Genomic DNA, 18,674 nt, shown 5'->3' with positions numbered 1-18,674 from the left:
AGGGACAGTGGTTTGGGGAAAAAGGGCAGAGACCCACACACGTTAGACATAGCCAGCCTTGGTGGTCTCCTACCTCACATGGTTTCCTTCCACCTATACACCCCCCCCCCAACCCCAAGAAATTACGTGGCACTTTATTTATAATTTTTAATATATATTAAAAAATAAAATGGTTATGTGACATGTACTGGTATTTTATAAGATGATTTAATTTCATGTTTAACAAAATTAAAATAAAATAAAGTAACGATATCAACATATAGACAAATACAACAATCTACTAAAATCGTATATATAGTAGTAGAAAAATAGTCGGTGGACAGTGAAAACAAAAGTAAATGGACAACATACATGATACGAGTAAACAACAGAAAATTCGCGGAAATAGACAACAGTAAAGTGTAGCACTATATTGTGCCATCTACTTTTTTTGAGAAATTAAAATGTGTTTTAATTAGTAACCTAAAATGATAGAAATGTAATTACATTAATGACTTAGCATCCAATTTATAAAGATACAATCCACCTTGACTTTGGAGTTGATTTACATATTTGAAATAGATATTGTTAATTTCTAATATTTCTTATGTTCAATATATAGTACTCCCTCCGTCCCATAAAAATATATGCACTTTCTATTTTCGTCCGTCCCACAAAAATACGTGCATTACATTTTTGGAAAGTTGTATCAATTTAATAATGTAGGTCTCACTATCCACTAACTCTACTTTAACTATCATTTTCCTTATCTCTCTTTCTTTACCATATCATTCTCCTCATCTCTCTTACTTTACCAATTTTGTCTTAATTCCTGTGCCATATCCATTGCCCATATTTTTATGGGACGAAGGGAGTATTTAAGTAGTACAACTTAAATAATTATGAATAAAAATTGGTTATTTGAGATATAAAACTACTTGTTGGTTTATCAAATGTGCCTTCCACCCTCAAAGTCTGCTTTTTTTCATGCATGTGTTAATATGCTTGCCTTCTTTTTTACGATAAATATATCAAAAAAATTTACGCAAGATACATATAATTGGCAATATTCGACATGCTAGCTCACCTCCATTTGTCACACGCAATAAAAATTGTGTAATATCTAATATTCCTTATCCATACAAATATACAATCACATGAGTGTTGTCTATAAAGTTTCTTTGCAATATTTTGTTATGAATTTTATAAGAAAAGTAAAACTAAAAAATTGTGAACCTAATATATTTATTTCTTAATGAGCATCAGTCATATAATAATTGACGTTAATACGTTTACCTGTGTTGGTGGTTTGATTCGACCAAATCAGATTGAAACCTTTTTTTTATTATTTTTCATATAGTATGTAATTTGGGTTTAATCATTCATCAACGAGTAGTCTTTGGTCGGTGCGGCATTTGTGGATATAATACACATTTTCTCAGGCTCAGCTGTAATTGCTTGTGAAATCAATTTAATAAAAGTCTTCATTTCAATCTTTAATTTCTTCAAATATATATACCATTTCAAATCTACGACAATATTATTTGTCCATTGCGTATACATTTTAATCAAACTCTTTCATTTATACGAAAGAGCAATCGAAGAATATTATGGTATGTGACATGTTTGATTTGATTTAATTTTACTATGTCATTTGACATGTTTAATTTGATTTTATTAGATAATCATGCAGGCTCAGTCCAGTCTTCAGACATCTGTAGCAGATTGAGTTAAGAACGTCGCCACATACTTAGCTACCAAGTACGCAGTTGTACATGGCTTAAGCATGTTGTGCAGGCAACCTATCGTGGTTCGTCATGTGTTTCTTGAAATTATGTGTTTTTTAATTATGTAAATTTTTGTTATTTTAATGAAATTATTGACTTTTCTTTTTATTCTAAATCTTAATTTTAATATATAATTAAAAATGATAATAAATGTGATTAGTATAGGTGCTTAAAATTAATGTGTTTTTCTTATATCCTTTTTTATATACATAAAATTTCACTACAATAGCAACTTTTACTGTCTACAAATCTAATTTTTATATATTAAAAAACTTAATTAAACTTATTGTGTTTGTTACAATTGTCACACTTGCCACTTCCAAACAAGGACCAATAAGTCATGATTCAGAATTTCAGATAATTTTTTCAGCCATACATGTGTAACAAAGTCCAAAATTTAATAAATCAAATCGATTAGTTACAAGTAAATGAATACTACATGAAGAGTATTGCAATCATAGTGGTCCACTGAATTTGTTCTATTTTATGTCAATGATCTGAAACGATCGATGAAGATGCATGGTCCATTTCATAATTATGATATACATTGCTTATATATATAGTTCATTTTTTTCCTTTTTTGTTTTTACATTTTTAAATACGATCAGTCGGCCATGGGAAAAAGGTTTGGTTTGTTGAAAACCAACCAATAATTTGTTTCAATTTTCTTTCCTAGAAATTGTCACCATTTATATCCAATCTTGACCTCGACTTTGGGAGCATATCTTCCAAAATACTCGTGATGCTACAACTAATAATTTATTAAAATTATTTGTTTGGGATATAAATACATTCATCCTCCCCATCCTATAAAAGTAGATATTTTTTTCCATTTTGACATATGTCATAAAAATAATTTATTTTTATTGTGAATCATTCTCCACTAACAATATTTTAGTCACTTTTTATATCTATCTATTTCCTACTTTATCACTTCTGCATAATGTCCCAAAAATATCTATTTTTATAGGAAGAATGGTGTATATACTTTTTATATCTATCTATTTCCTACTTTATCACTTCTGCATAATGTCCCAAAAATATTTATTTTTATAGGAAGAATGGTGTATATAATTATTTTATTTGATGCTTAGGGATTCGAAATATTTAACTAGTTTCATATAGTAGTATCAAATTGACCTACCTCGTCACTTAATATAGGGGTACTAGTGCTACTTTGAGCTTAAACTAGAACCACTAGATCAATCACATTGCTTTGATCTCAAAAAAAAGACGATGAAATTCAAGACTTGCATCCAAATAAAAAATCCAGGAATGTCAATTTACAAATCAATATTATATTGCTTGAGTTTACTACTCCAACGTTGGACTACAAGTTAAGAAAACTGTCACAACCCACACCATTCTTGAACTACTTCAATCATAAGTAAAAGAATTGGGGGTGGGGTGGGGGATATGTAAGAAATCTACATAGTTAAATTCTTTTCCAACTTTCATTTTCTCTACCTAACTTATAATCCATATATTGTAATCATTCCATTAATCCAACCGTTAGTTTAATTTGGTGGAGTAACCAAAATCAACTAGTCACCTCAAACCTAAGTCCCCACTAACCTAAGTACCCATTCTACTTTGTTGCCTTGTTTTATGTCTTCAAAATCCTAGTTTCTTGATGATTGCTACCTATCTTACTTGCTTTACATCAATGTTTCTTTTGATAAAATAACTACATATGATGTACGATCTACTAAATTTCCTAGTTGTTGTCGACCAGTGCAGAATGAGGCTCATTTAAATTCTCGATAATTGCATATTTTATCATGTGTTTTGTATTTGTTGTTTTTAGCGTCTTCTTCAGCATGGAGTTGCCTTGAGATTTCGTGGGTTGGTGGATGATTTTGGATAGAACGAATATTTTTGTATATGCATATTTTCGATATCTTTTATTGTTATTTCTGTTATGAACTGTTTTCTGTACTGCATGATTTATTCCGCTACTCGCTCGTCAATCTTTAGCTTGAGCATTTCTCTCCATGAAAAAAATGTACTATGAACTAGCTCGGAGCCAATCCGGGTTGTAGATTTAAACTAAATTGATGGTCGAGATTGCCTTTTACATTAAATAGTGCATCTTATTTATTATGATGATCTTTCATACATCGTGATTATGCATCAACGGTCCAGGTTCATTCCTAGTTTCTATTATCCTATAGGAATAAAGCTTTTTATTTATTAAAATATCATTAATGTCATCAAAATATTGATTCAAAAGTTTTAATGACATTGCATAAAAGAAGTTAGATGTCAATGTGTGACTAGGGATAAGTACTACGTCAATTTACCTACATATTAGTCCTTAGTGTATAGGAGAGCACTAAATATAATAGACCTATGCCCAAAAATTGACAACTTTAGTGTAATGAGAGAGTATTCATTGCCTACTTAAACCTAGCTAAATTAAGTTAGATAATAATTACTGGTCCCTCAGTCCAATTGAATTGAATGCTATAATATCAATATAAACACATTTTTCTGCAAACGCTCGAACCATGGAAATAGCATAGTAACAATACAAAAACACATAAACAAAGACAAGAAAATAACAAAATCAACATATAAAAACGATGAAATATATTTGGAATGTATATAAAAATAAATCCAACCAAGAATTTGCCACTAAACCGTGGTTAGAAATATGGATTTTTTTTTTGGTTTATGCCCATCAAGAATCACTAAATTCTACTAATAAATATTATCTCTTGGCTCTTTTAGAGAGGTTGGGCAAAAGTCTAATTTTGTGGGTTGGAATTAGATGGCATATGACTAAATTAGTTAGATGATGAATGCCATTTAAGAATTTAATTGCTGTTGAAAGTTGGTAAAAAAAATTCTAAGTTTATGTGTACTATTTATTAAATGCGTAAAGCTCAAGGTTTGTGTGAAAGTCGAATTCATGGAGTTGATTTAAATTTCATTTTCATCTCATTAGATGTTGACTCGTTACTTGGATTCTTTTTCTTATATTATTGGATAATGAAGTTGGTTCACATGTGTTTATATTAATTTGCTTAATGTCAATATTGATTTTACATGATAGTTCTGATAACAATACGGCATTAGAGTTTCTAATCAATAGTCTCTAAAAAACTATCTAAAGAAAGTGGAGTCAATCTACCATTGAACCACCTTAATTCGCTATTTATAAGTGATATACTTTTAGTTGTAGAACTAGACGTTCTTTTTTTATACAAGAGAAATGCTCAAAGCCTAAGAATGACTACTATAAGAATAGACTTTGCAATAGTTAAATAGTTCATGACGGGAAAAATAGTGAAACACCATAAAAGAGGAGCAGTCTCACAACAACTTCAACAAGTTCCAAACAACAAACATGAAATAAATTACAAAGTTTACAAATATCGAGAATTTAAATGTGTCTTACTATGAACCAGTCGACAACAACAGCTAGAACAATTAAAAATGACGAGAATATAACCAATTTACAAGAGCGATATTTAAGATCAAAACATCCGTCATAATCGAGGTGTTTAGCGAACTAGCTCGTTTAAAGTGATGAGAAATATAATTAGTAATTACATGCAACCAAGGAAGATTAATGGAACAACTCATAATTTAGCTCATTTGTCGCTTAAAAAACACAAATAATTCAGCGATATTTCACCATCGACTACGGCAACACTGCAAATTAAACAATACACGTAACGTCATAACGAGCGGACATATCAATCAAAAAATAACCAAGCAATTAAAAAACTTATATATCGAACTCAACACAAAGAATTACCTTGAGACATAGAGGTCGATTAAATCGAATTGCAATATGTAAGAAATAATAACTGCAATAATTAGCATCCCATCAAATTGGACAAAATCACATGCTTGTGGGACTAAAATTCTTCACTATGTTATGCCACTTGCTTTATTTTTTGCTTCATCATCTAAGTTTGTAATTGGTCACACCACTTTATTCCTAAATCCATCTTTTCTTATTTTCTTTCGATCACATGCTCCCACACTTCTTTTCCAAACTTACATTATTCTTATCTATCTTTCTGTCAGCTTTTACTATATCAACCCCACGTACCAAAAAATCGTAATTTTATACTAACAAAATTAATAAATCATTCTTAGTATCATAATTAGCTAAGATTATGAGTTCGATCTATTATTATAATATTAATATTTTTGTTTGCATCGACCAGCTAATCACTATATTAAATTGTGTTTAGTCTTGGATGGTGGAATGTTTTTACATATTTTATTTCAAAAATGGTGTGTTGAATTCTATATTGTGTGTTTTTACTTTCTTATTCAAGATTAATAAAAGAATTGGATTGCCGTGTTTATAAAATAGAATTTTTCAAGTTAAATTATCAAGTTAATTTCGTGGCAGTATTTAACAAATACTACTAGTATGATATTTCGTCTCTCTCCGATGATTATTTTAAAATATTTCAGAAGGCCATTCGTTTCTTCTATTTTTAACTAATTAACTAGTAGTAGTATTCACTAATTCAATTAGAGTTTATGTTTGCTTTCTTCCAAGTCTTGACCCTTGAGACTTGATTTAATATCTCAATATTAGGATTGGTTAATCTTAAGCTAGGGCCTGTATTTAAAAAAAAATTTAACTGATAGTGATAAAAAATAATTAAATTCGGGATTAATGATATTTTTATTTACGTAATAGATAACTACTGCCTACTTATAAAATAGTGAAATCAAATGTAGATTTTCTTTAATAAAATCACAAAAGTTAACATAGTTACAGAGTGTTAATGGGTGTAGATCCAAAAGTGCAGAATGAAAACAAGATTATCTGAAAATACAGCTAATTAAACAACTAATCTAGCATGTGTGTAGGCAAGTAGGATTTTCTTAGTGTGTCACGTTTAGTTATATTAAAATAATTATATACTACTCGATCTTTCTTGTTTCTTCCTTACTGAGTTTCCATCAAGAAAAGAATCTAGTAATTTTGCAATATTCTTTTCTTATAACTATAATTGGAGTATTAAGTTTACAATTTTATAGAAGCCCATGGGCTTATAGTCATGTGATGGACCAAGTGTTTATGGGCCGGCCTATAATGATTTTTTATGGAAATTTAATTTTTTTTAATTTCGTTCAATTTTGGCCAAAAGTTAGTTTTTCAGCCTTTATGCAAATGAAATAATAGGCGAAAATATATGATTCAACTAGTATTTTCACTTTCGTTCAATTGATAAATCAAAAGTAGGAGTATAATAATTGGATTCTTTTAAAATTATTTTACACTTCAAATTTGTTCATTATTAAGTAATTTAAAATGAATTTGTTACATTAGGTATATAGCATTGCAATAATTTAGGAAAAGATTTACTTGTTACACAATAAACATATGTAGGCAGATTTAGGAAAAGATTACCTTTTCCATTAGATATATGCATAATATACAAACTTGAAAATATATGTGAACAGATTACAAATCTTTCAAAGCAAATCTATTTAGTGATATCTCTTAAAACAGAGATAATTGTAATTTAAACTAAAATTAGATAAAATATTGGTCAACTTTATATAAGATTTGAAAATGAAATATGAAATGTCAATGTTTCTATTTTTACAAATGTTTCATTCACGTAGAAAACGACGTATTTTTTTTAATGCCCACAACGTCTTTATTTCCTTTAAATAATAAAGGTAAAAAATATTTATTTTACAGAAACGATACTACAACGACTTTGTTTCTTTAAAATAATAAAGGAAAACAATATTTATTTTACGAAAGCGACACTAGAACGATTTTGTTTCTTTAAAATAATAAAAGAAAAAAAATATTTATTTTATCGACACGACCCCGTCTGATATCATCAAAAATCATCATTTTGTATATGAAGCGACAATTTAAAAACATAATTAAGATTCTTAATTTGATTTAATATTGTGTGGATTCAATTAGAATTAAAGAATTAGGATAAAATAAAAAAAAAAATAAAAAAAAGAGGAAATTCGAAAGATCAATATGTCGGGAGGCATAACGCTAGGTCGCCTCACCGAGGTGAGAAAGGCATGGCGCAAGAATCACCCACATGTAAGTAATAGTATCACTCTGTGTACTGCGTGAAAATATATGAGGACTAATCAATTTTGCTTTATTTTTTGTGGGTTTTTTTTGTTATTTCATCATCTTTTTTAATGGGATTTTGTTTGGTTTTCAGGGTTTTCTTGATGGTGTGGCATTGCTTAAAACCTGGTATTCTCGTAACCACACTTTTAGTTTTGCTTCTATGTTGAAAAGATTCAATTTTTGTTGTGGATTTTTTGCTTCTATGTTGAAAAGATTCAATTTTTGTTGTGGATTTGTACTGTTGGTGGTTTTGATTGCTTTGTTGAGTGTTAGCAATGGGTTGGTTGCAAAGAGTTTTTTTTTTAAATAATTATGTTTGGTTGTGTGCATTGCGTTTATTCTGACTTATTGGTTTATTCTAACTTGGCTGCTTTGTTTGGTATCATTGGTTTGCGGTTCAATTCCAAATCCAATGTTTTGTATCGCAAATATTTGGATTTGAAAATTGAATTACAATTTCATTTCCTCTCAATTCCACTATTTGAGTTCTATATCAATAGTAGATTATTGGAATTCCATATAGTTATAAATTGGGCACCCTTACACACTACATGCACATACTGCACATACACATACTACACATACACATACTTCATGAGTATCATCTTTACCAAAGAAGGGATTTTGATTTGTAGAGTGAATGGCATTCACTTGTTCTTACAGATAATCATGACATTCGCTAAAATCAAGATGATGAACTGTATAAGGATTTTATGGTGTAGTTTGGTTTGTTTCACTAATAAGGAAATGAAATAATTGCAATATGTTAAAGTTTGTATTCAATATTGTAGCTGGATATGTTTGCAGTTGGAGTCAATATTGTGAACATTTCTAAAAGGTGTAGATGGCCTCTTGATAATGTGGCTGAGATTGTTTGAGATTGTTTTGGACCACAGAATTATCATGATTCAAGTTTGTTGAGTTCACTTGTTGCTTATGACACTAGGATTAGTGCGAGGTTTGCAGAATTTGAGTTCATGCTTGTGACCAGAAAAATTAGGTTGGACACTTATAGTGTCGTTTAGATTTTTTGCAATATTTAACAAAGCTTTCTAGTTGTATGACTTGAATTGAGGGATGATAGGGTCCTCCAATGGCCGATTGTAATATGTATTCTAGGAATTTCATTTCATATTTTCTCAGACATTATAGACATTTCTAGGAATTTCTTTTCTTCTCTCCGTGCTTTTACATAGCAAAACTTCTTAGCCAGAATATGTATATGTCCATTCATACATGGTTAAAAGTACATGCTCGATTATTGACATAGGAAGTACAAATTAGATTCTTGAAGGGCACTACTATGTGCTTACTATACTTGTTGATGAATAATAGCAATATTTTGTTTGGCAGACGGATTGGGAGGGCGGCTTTTATCCTCTCACGATGCATTTCAGCGAAGACTATCCCAGCAAACTGCCCAAGTGCAAGTTCCCTCCGAATTTCTTTCACCCTAATATATACCCGTCCGGGACAGTATGTTTGTCAATCCTCAGTGAGGACAGTGTAAGTAGTTCAAGCACTATGATTCAACTCTTTTCTCTTTTCTTTTTCTGATGAGTTCTGTATTAAACTTACGAAACTGTCTTCCGTTAGGGTTGGAGACCTGCCATCTCGGTGAAGCAAGTTCTAATTGGCATTCAGGACTTACTAGACCAGCCTAATCCAAGCGATCCTGCTCAAACCGATGGCTATCAGCTTTATATGCAGGTGATTTCCATTCTCACAATGATCATTCATTCGTTTTCTAAATCCTGCACCATCGCTGCTACATTCTACCGTCTCTGAAATGTCGTTGTGTATGTGTGCAGCAACCTGAAGAGTACAAGAGACGGGTTCGCCAACAGGCCAAGCAGTATCCGTCTCCCGTCTAGGGTTAGGTTTCTCTTTAATTGTTTTAAATCGAATGTCATGAAAAAAATACTCTTCTACAGGAAAAGCAAGAACTAAATATCTTTAATTTCTTTTTCTTAATGAAAATTTTCAGTATTTTTACATTTTATCTGTTTTGGTCATTCATACACTTCACTCTCCATTGATTAAAAAAATTATGAAAATTCACATCTCACATTCACAAAAAGAATCAGGTGGTTACAAGAAAAAAATATATATAAAAATATTCTAGTGAATATTTGGAGTAGTATAGCCTGTATAGGGTGATCTTCCAGAACTTTCCAGAACAATTTCAAACAAATCACCCTCAGATTCTTGATCATATTCTTCCATAGCTTTGATGCTATTGACTGTGTTGTTGCTTCTGGCTGCACTCCTCTGCATCCACAGCGAATCGATCCTCCCCATTGAGAAAAGCTCCTTGCTATCCTCGTACCCGAGGGCAGGGGAGGCTCCCATGAAGCAAGGGTTGGGAGTCCGATGCTGATTCGCGGGTGCGAATCTGAAAGGGCTCTGCCCGAGGTTCACCAGCACCACGACATCCCCACTGGCCGCCAGGGTCGGGTAGAGGGGGGTGCTGTAGTCCTCGGTCTTGCAGTGGATCTCGTGGACTACTTGGGAGTCGACCGTGAAGAAAACCTTCCTCTGTCCCGGGTTGTAGCCGCACCCGACCACCTTGTCAGTCTTTCCCCAGCTGGCGGGTTCGGACTCTGGCACGATCTTCGTTCCTGAATCGAGTAGACCATAAAATCGTTTAAGATCGTAGTTGAATTATTGAGTTGTTGATGATTCACATATATTTATTTGATTGATGATAAGATTAAACCTACTATATCAAGTTCATATATGAATGGAATAATTATTAGATGGGTCAATGAGGGTTGGTATCTTTAAGTTCAATGTCACCTAACATGAGTCAAATAAGATTGAAGCAAAATCAAGAATTTGTCTTTCGCATTATTGGAGAATCTTGAGATGCTATTTCTTTATGTCCATTTTTTAAGTTTGGGTTTATCTTTTATTCTATCATTCTTTGAGTGTGGAAAATGAATGTTTTATCATTCTTTATGTCACATTTAGTTGGAACTGAAATGAATATATTTGTCCCAATTCTTGAAATCTCCACCATATTTTTGTAGGATCACTTATATTCACTTTTTGGGGGGACAAACTTTTCGTAAAAGAGAACCATAATTGGACACAATAATATTTTTGAAACAAGTGGAGTATTTGATCAAAGAGAACCATGTATTTTAGAATCATTTCAAGTAACCTTTGCCTCTAGAAATGATGCATTTTTGCAAAATAAGAAAACAAAAAAAGGAAAAAAAATCTTTTTTAAACAAAACGTTGTTTTGAACATAACCATTATCTTCTTATCAATAAGAGAAAAATTTATATTTTATGAAAAATTTACCTCCTAGCTTTTCTATTATATAAATAAAATAAAATATAAAAGGAGTATTATAATTTCTATATTGAATCTAAAAGTAGACAAAAATATATGCCACCACTAATTTTCTTTTGTAGTTTCTGTATCATTTTCAAAGCCATGCATCATATTGTTATGAAATAAAAAAAGTCAATCTAGAGAAAGAGATTTAATTACCATCTAGAAAGATAGCGCCGGTGGAATTGAAGCCAATCGACGCCGGAAAACTTCCCGGAAACCTCGCCGGAATCGGATTCACCCCTGTGAGCCCCACACACACCAAAACACCTTCACTTTTCGCGTTGTGTTTCCCAATTATACCCTCCTCCACCTTGCTCCTCCTCTGGCTATGGCCGCAATTCAACGAATCCCCACCATTCTTCGCGTTAAAATCCTCATCAATCAGCTTAATCCGATCATCCCCCTCCGATCTCCCTCTCCTCTCCCTCCTCCCCTCACTCCCCCCGCCGCCGCACGCCACCACCGTCACCTCGAAATACGCCTCCTGCGGGAACGACGAATTCCCCAAATTCGGCCCCGGCAGCGGCAGCCCCGCCCTAATCACCTCCACCGCCGACGAATTCAATCCGATTTTCTGCATAAAATCCGCCGATCCCTCGCACACCTCCCACCCGATCTCCACGCCGCGATCTCCGCCGCTATCCCCGGCGCCGCACGCGCCGAGCAGCGATTTCACCGACGGCGACGACTGCACCGCAGTCGTCGCCGCCGCCGCGAACGCGAACCGCGGCCACCCGCTCTCCACCGCGTCGGTGACAAGGGCGGGGTTGTCCTCCCAGCTGAACGGCGGCGGTGCGCCGCGCCGGAAGAGGTAGTAATTCGATTTCCGCGCCGAGGCGTCGTGGTGAGGGCTTACTTGGTGAAGCCGTGCGATGCCGTTTTGCGAATTCTGGCCTCGTTCGGCTTCGTTGTCGCCGGTTGAGCGACGACGAAGCCGAACGCACGCTCGTACTACTAAAAATAGTACGAGCGCGAAGAATCCGGAGGAGACTGCAATAAGAGCTATGAGCATCTCGAATTTCTTTAATCGATCACGAAACTTTTTGGATTTGATTGAGTTTTTGAAGTATGTTATGGTTTTTGATGGAACGCAAGCGTGGACTATGAAGGGTGAGAGAGAATGGAGAAGTAGTAATATAGTATTATGGGAAATATGCAAAGGTGGAAATATTTGTTGAAAATGATAGAATCAAGTGCTTTCTTTATTGACATTGCATCCCATTAATTAATGTGATTTCTTCAAAAACAACATAAGCAACATTGATATATTTATTTATTTAAGTAATTAACTAGAACCGACTCCAAATTCTTGGCATATACTAAAGGATTTGTTGACTCAATTTTAGAGAGAGAAGATGGTGTGTTTGGTTTGGAAATGGAAGGAGATTTGGACGACGTGAGGAGACAACAAGTGAAACATATTGGGACAACGTGATCAAACAGGCAAATTAAAGGCATGAAACATAACACTTTTTATTGATTAAAGAGAGAGTAGTTTTTGGTCGAGGACAGTTGAGATTTTGTATATCTTTTTATTGTGTGTGTTTTTTTTTGTATATCATCATTGCCAAAGAGAAGTCTCGATTACTAGGATTGTTATGGTCATTTTCATTCTTTTGGTTTATTCAAGATTTATTCGGGGGGAGTTTCTACAATATAATTTGCGCAGATTCAGAACATAATTTTGATGTAAATCAATTTAGCGTAAATAGTTGAAGTTTGAAGGAAACAAACGGAGGGAGATTGTTTTTTTCTAGGGATAAAGTTATATCCACGACAATTTCGGTTGATTCTACTAAAAAAATTAGGATTTCTTTACGTAAGATGTTTGATAATACATAGTTAGCTAGGAGTAATTTATGACATAGTGTACTCGATATAGGAGTTAGAGTTAGAGTTAGAGTTAGAGTTAGAGTTAGGGTTTAAATCTTAGAACTTGTCCTCTTTTTTAAATGCAAAAAATTAATAATCATTGCTTACTTGTTTAGTTTAAGATAGAGTGTTTGTAAATAAGAGCATCCACAACCGTGCTCTTGCCAGCGGCACGGTTGTGGGCTCGGGCGGTACTATTCATGCCTGCTCTCTGGCAAGAGCACAACACCCACAACTGTGCTCTTCCGCAAGGACGAGTACAATTAATATAAAATTCAATTAAACAATAACATTTCCATAATATTAAAATCCATTTAAAACCCATAATAAATATTACAAATTACAAATAAAATTAAAAAATACATAATTAAAATCCTAAAAATTAAAAATTACATAATTAAACTCCTTAAAATTAAAAATTACATAATTAAAATCCTGAAAATTAAAAATTACATAATTAAACTCCTAATAAGACTACGCATCCGGCGGGATCAACCCCAATTGTTTTTGGAGACCTTTTATCATGGTCTCGTGTGTTTCAAGTTGCGTGGGGGTCATAGATGACCTATCGGCCATATTGAGTTGGCTTAAGAGCATCCACAGCGAGTTGTTCGGGGGTGGAGGTGGCACATAGGGAGCGGGAGCGGCTTCAGGAGTCGAGCCGCGACGACGGTTGGCCGCCGCCTTCTTCCTTCCTTGGGGGCGGCGTTGGGAACCGCTCGGTCCGGCGTCGGGGCTACCCAAGTTAGCTCCGGCGAGTTGGCTAGCCACTTCTTCCGAGCCGGAGTCGGATAGGGCTACCGACCTTGATCGTTTGGAGGAGCCGCTAGAGGAGAATGTTATGCCTCCCTTATACTTCGGGTGCGTCCGCGTCTCCTGCCAAACGTTAAGATATTTGAACGACTTACCGTTCATGGATTGGTAGGTGCTCAGCGCGGCGGTGATGATGTCGACCTCGCTTCGGCCGCTCCCGGCATTCCGGCACTCCTGGATGAAATAGCCGTTGAACTTGCCAATTTCTTCGTTGGCTCGGCCGATGCAGTTGCGCACCATACTCTCATTGCGCTCGATCGTTCCGGGCGGCCGGTTTGCATTGTACCGGCTAGAGACGCGCCACCAAAAGTGATCGCCGGATTGGTTCGTTCCAACCACCGCATCTTCGGAGATTTTCAAGTACGCCTTGAACAATCTTTCCATCTCCGCCGGTGAGTACGGTGTGCGGACACCGGCGCGAGATGGAGGAATCGGCATTTGGGAAGGGGCGCGAGGCCTAGGCTCCGGTGTCCACCCGTAGCGCCCTTCGGAGGCACCTTGGTCGTCGATTGGATATGGACGGTAGCCACCCGGAACGGCCGAATCTTGGGTTTGAGGAGGGGCCGAATATTCCGTTTCCGGACTAGGAAACGGTTGTGATGTTGACCGGACATAGTGATGTTGTAGGGTATGAGAGAATGAAGATGAAAATGGATATGAGAGAATGGAGATGAGAATGGATATTGGAGAATGATGATGAGAGTTGTGTAGTTTGATGTGAATTTTTGGGGTGAAATTGGGGGTATTTATAGATGAAAGTGTGTATTTTTGGGGTAAAAAAATGAAAAAAAAAAAGTTAAAAAGGTGTAAAAAACTGTTATAAACGGATATATTTTTTTGGGGAAGTGAATTTTTTTTTTATCGGTTTTTTTAATAAAAAATTGATTTTTTTTAAAAAAAATATAAAAATATTTAAATGCAACGGTCGAGCCGTTGACGAATGGGAGCGCGCCACGTGTGCGTCCGCTGGCACGGACGTGCTCGATACATCGAGCAGCGCCGTGCCAGCGGCGCGAGCGCAGCGGACGGCGGTGGCGACGGACGCCACCGCTGCGCATGCTCTAAAGATTTTGATAAAACTAAATTTTATACTGGACTACTTTTATCAATACGAAATCAAGTCAATTTAATTTAAGAATTTATGTAGACCTGGCTTTTAATGATTTAATCCTACTGTGAGAAAAAAAAATTAAATTAATTAAAATGAAAGCCACATTGGAACGAACGTAAAAAAATATACAGAGAATTGACATTGTATTGAGTAAATAATAATCATACTAACATATAGTGGGAATGGAATATATTTGCTGATTTGCAAAATATGTATACGTACGCGTGGCTGATGAATGAGAGTTGGATAACTTTGTTTAGTCCAGTTTTTTATTTTATTTTTAATTTTAGATTGGATATTGATTTTTTCCAGCCAAGTCCAATATAACCAAATAAATCCTGATTAATTAATTTATTACCTCTATAATATATTAATATATATGCTGTTTCCTGTGGAAAAAAAGATACGACAAGTATTTAATGTATTTTGAATTATGCTGTAGCGTTACATTCATGGGGATGGATCCTCTGCTGTGTTAAAACAGCAGAGGCTGCGGTGCTTAAAACGCAGGCCAATTCCCTTGAAACGCAGCATATATAATAGAACCCCATTTCTTTAATCAATTTACTGTGGGCCCACATACAATGGAAACATTATGTGTACGCAGTCCATACTACTCTCTCTCTTTATAATGTGTACTCCACTTAGGTAGTTAGGTTGTAAATCAAATATTACATATGTATTTATAGAGTCTCATACACTTATAAATTATATCTATGATGTAATAAATATTTGTATATTTTATATTATAATTTTAAATACTAACAATATTATGAAAATAAATACTTATATGCATGTATATTAAAATACTGTAACTATGATGTAGTAATAAATATTTTATATTTCATTTTTAAATAGTTTATTCTTTCATATTGATTCATACATTATTTTTATTTTTATCTGGAGATGTTTCAATTTGATATTGATAGAAAACTCAAAATTTAAAATTTGATTTAGAGATATTTGATATTTAAAAAATGAAATATACAAATATTTGTAACATCTTAGTTACTCCTCTCGTCCCACAAAAGATGCCACACATACTTGTGGAACGACCCATGATTTTAGGAGGTTTTGTTTTGTGTGTTAAATGGAGAGAGAAAATATAATGTTTATATTATTATGAGAGAGAACTTTTTCAAAAAATGAAAATGTGATATCTTTCGTGGGACAAAATAATATTTTATAACCTAACTACCTAAGTGGAGTACACATTATAAAGAGAGAGTAGTATGGACTGCGTACACATAATGTTTCCATTTTAGGTGGGCCCACAGTAAATTGATTAAAGAAATGGGGTTCTATTATATATGCTGCGTTTCAAGGGAATTGGCCTGCGTTTTAAGCACCGCAGCCTCTGCTGTGTTTTTTAACATAGCAGAGGATCCATCCCCTACATTCATGGCATCGGCAGACTTTTTCTAGATGACTAACAAGAAATAAAAGTCTATTATCTTACAAATGATCCTAACATATCGAACGTGTACATAGTACAACTACTTAGACCAAACCCCCTAACATTGCAATGACCGTGTAACAAGCGTTAATTGACAGTGCGGGGTCAACCGATCCCACTATCGGCCCATGTGGATTAGGAAAGTTAGTTAAATCTGGCTTTTGGAATGTTAGTTGATCTCACTTACCGTACCGCATCTCCACCCTAATTCTTCGAGGTTGAGTTTCATTTCCATACTATCGTCTATGTATGTAATACATGCATACCCGTGCAACCTTATAGCCCAGCCAACAGAAACACATATTTAAATGGTGAGAACACCCTTCAGACTTATCGACAAAAGTCAGTTGCCAACCCTAGCGGACGCTGTATTGCTTCTGTCTTATGACACTAGCGACGTTCTTTTTCGTTGTTCCATTTCTTTAATTCGTCATGACATTCAACTATTTTATATGATGAATAATGTTTTGCTACAAATCAAGTTAATATTTCAACGTGTGAATTATATTTAACACTTTCTTCATAAAAAATAAGGGTCATATAAAATTTAATTACACATCAATCTTGGTATAAACAGTCTAAGTCAAAAGTATTGGGCCAGAACAGCTAGCAAGATAAGCCAAAATCCTCTGAAATATATAAATTACAAGAGAAAGGGAAAGGAGAAGAATAAAAAGAGCATAAATCCAAAGAGAATTGATAGAAGATGTTTTATATATTATTATTTGTCTCTAATTAACTATATAGTGCTCCTAATACTTTTCCCTTTGCAGTTAACTAATCCTGTCAAAATAGTCGGTACGTTAATTAATTGTTTTCCTCGAAATTGAAAGTTACATGTTAACATAGTCCAAAGACTCCAAACATTGTACTACTATATTATTTTTCAGATAGTTATATCTCAATTAATATTTTGGACATTCTTGTAGATTAGACCTAACTTTCAAAATATTCCGTTCATAATTTTTTGAATGAAATTAAATTTGTTCCTCTTAATTTTTGCACGAGTTCGGAACTTAGTTTTATACATCCATCGGTTTTCAAAACTCAAAATCAATTGATGATTTCGAAACATTTTTTTTCATCTGAATTGTCTTCCTATTCTTCTACTCCCTCCGTCCCGATTAAGAGTCACTCTTTTCCATTTCGGTCCGTCCCCGATTAAGAGTCACTCTTCCAACTTACTACTATATTTGGACATCAAAAATACCCTAAAAGTCAAAGAGGTCCCACATTCCACTGCCTAACTCCATTTATTACACCACACATTCAAACACTTCCTTAAAACTTGTGCCCGGTCAAAGAGTGACTCCTAATTGGGGAGAGGGGGAGTATTTTTCATCAAATTATGTTGGTGCAGTGAGCGTTTTATTATGGACTAGTAGTATTTTTTATTAGAGTTGTTTGAAACTTCTAATTCTGACTTTGAATTGTCACGAGATCATAGTAAGAGCATCCGCAGCGGTGCTTGCACCGACGGACAACGCCCGTGCCGCTGGTGTGGCACCGCCCTGCTCGCCGCTGCGCTCTTGCCGCTGGCACGGCGCTGCTCGATGCATCGAGCATGTCCGTGCCAGCGAGCAGCTGACGTGGCGTTTCCTGATTGGCCAACGACAATGCCGTTGGCAATTTTTTTTTTAAAATCGAATTTTAATTAAAAAATTCGAATGAATATAAAAAAATATTTTCCCACTTCCCAAAAAATATCTTCCACTGGGTATTTTTTTAACCTTTAATTATGTATTTTTTATTTTTTAGGATTTTAATTATGTAATTTTAAATTTTTAGTATTTTAATTATGTAATTTTTATTTTTTTTGTAATTTGTAATAGTATTTCGGATATTTTTAATGCATTTTTATATTTTGAAAATGTTTTTATTTAAATTGAATAATAGAATGGTGGGACCCTTGAGCGTGTCCTTTCGGAAGAGCATGAATGCGGGTATTGTGCTCTTGCCTAAGAGCAGAGAGTAAAAAAGTAATAAAAGTGGGTCCGGACCCACATCCATGCTCTTTGGCAAAAGCACGGATGGAGATGCTCTAAAATATCATAGCACGGATGGGAATGCTCTAAAATAACCGAATGATACGTACTATCCTTTTACTTTTTACAAAGTTTTTTGTTTCAGCCTTTTTAGCCAATCATGTAAATAGTAAGTACCTCTTGAATTTTTAAGCATGACTCCAACATTAGATGCTACCACGATTTATACCACAT

The 18,674-nt window shown here is 34.4% G+C and overlaps 2 protein-coding genes across 2 annotated transcripts; one reads left to right on the top strand and one right to left on the bottom strand.

Moving 5' to 3' along the window:
• The first annotated feature begins 7,684 nt into the window (after positions 1–7,684).
• Positions 7,685–9,859, top strand: LOC121765634 (SUMO-conjugating enzyme SCE1-like). The gene is made up of 6 exons (XM_042161836.1): positions 7,685–7,821; positions 7,949–7,983; positions 8,804–8,840; positions 9,193–9,363; positions 9,454–9,567; positions 9,669–9,859. Exons 1-6 carry the CDS (start codon positions 7,753–7,755, stop codon positions 9,729–9,731), a joined length of 489 nt encoding a protein of 162 aa, XP_042017770.1. The 5' UTR covers positions 7,685–7,752; the 3' UTR covers positions 9,732–9,859.
• Positions 9,860–9,948: 89 nt separating this feature from the next.
• Positions 9,949–12,478, bottom strand: LOC121763998. Its single transcript, XM_042160090.1, has 2 exons — positions 11,360–12,478; positions 9,949–10,478 (listed from the first exon to the last, which is right to left on the bottom strand). Exons 1-2 carry the CDS (start codon positions 12,213–12,215, stop codon positions 9,979–9,981), a joined length of 1,356 nt encoding a protein of 451 aa, XP_042016024.1. The 5' UTR covers positions 12,216–12,478; the 3' UTR covers positions 9,949–9,978.
• Positions 12,479–18,674: the final 6,196 nt, after the last annotated feature.

The sequence above is a fragment of the Salvia splendens genome, chromosome 14 (genome assembly GCF_004379255.2).
Source record: "Salvia splendens isolate huo1 chromosome 14, SspV2, whole genome shotgun sequence".
Taxonomy (NCBI): Eukaryota; Viridiplantae; Streptophyta; class Magnoliopsida; order Lamiales; family Lamiaceae; genus Salvia; species Salvia splendens.
The sequence above is the reverse complement of the archived record's forward strand: the minus strand, read 5'-3'. Positions and strand labels throughout refer to the sequence as shown.

Coding starts and splice junctions, on each gene's coding strand:
- LOC121765634 (XM_042161836.1), top strand. CDS start 7,753: ATGTCGGGAGGCATAACGCTAGGTCGCCTCACCGAGGTGAGAAAGGCA. Junction 7,822..7,948: donor GGCGCAAGAATCACCCACAT/GTAAGTAATAGT, acceptor TTTGGTTTTCAG/GGTTTTCTTGATGGTGTGGC. Junction 7,984..8,803: donor GTGGCATTGCTTAAAACCTG/GTATTCTCGTAA, acceptor TTATGACACTAG/GATTAGTGCGAGGTTTGCAG.
- LOC121763998 (XM_042160090.1), bottom strand. CDS start 12,215: ATGCTCATAGCTCTTATTGCAGTCTCCTCCGGATTCTTCGCGCTCGTA. Junction 10,479..11,359: donor CGGCGCTATCTTTCTAGATG/GTAATTAAATCT, acceptor TACTCGATTCAG/GAACGAAGATCGTGCCAGAG.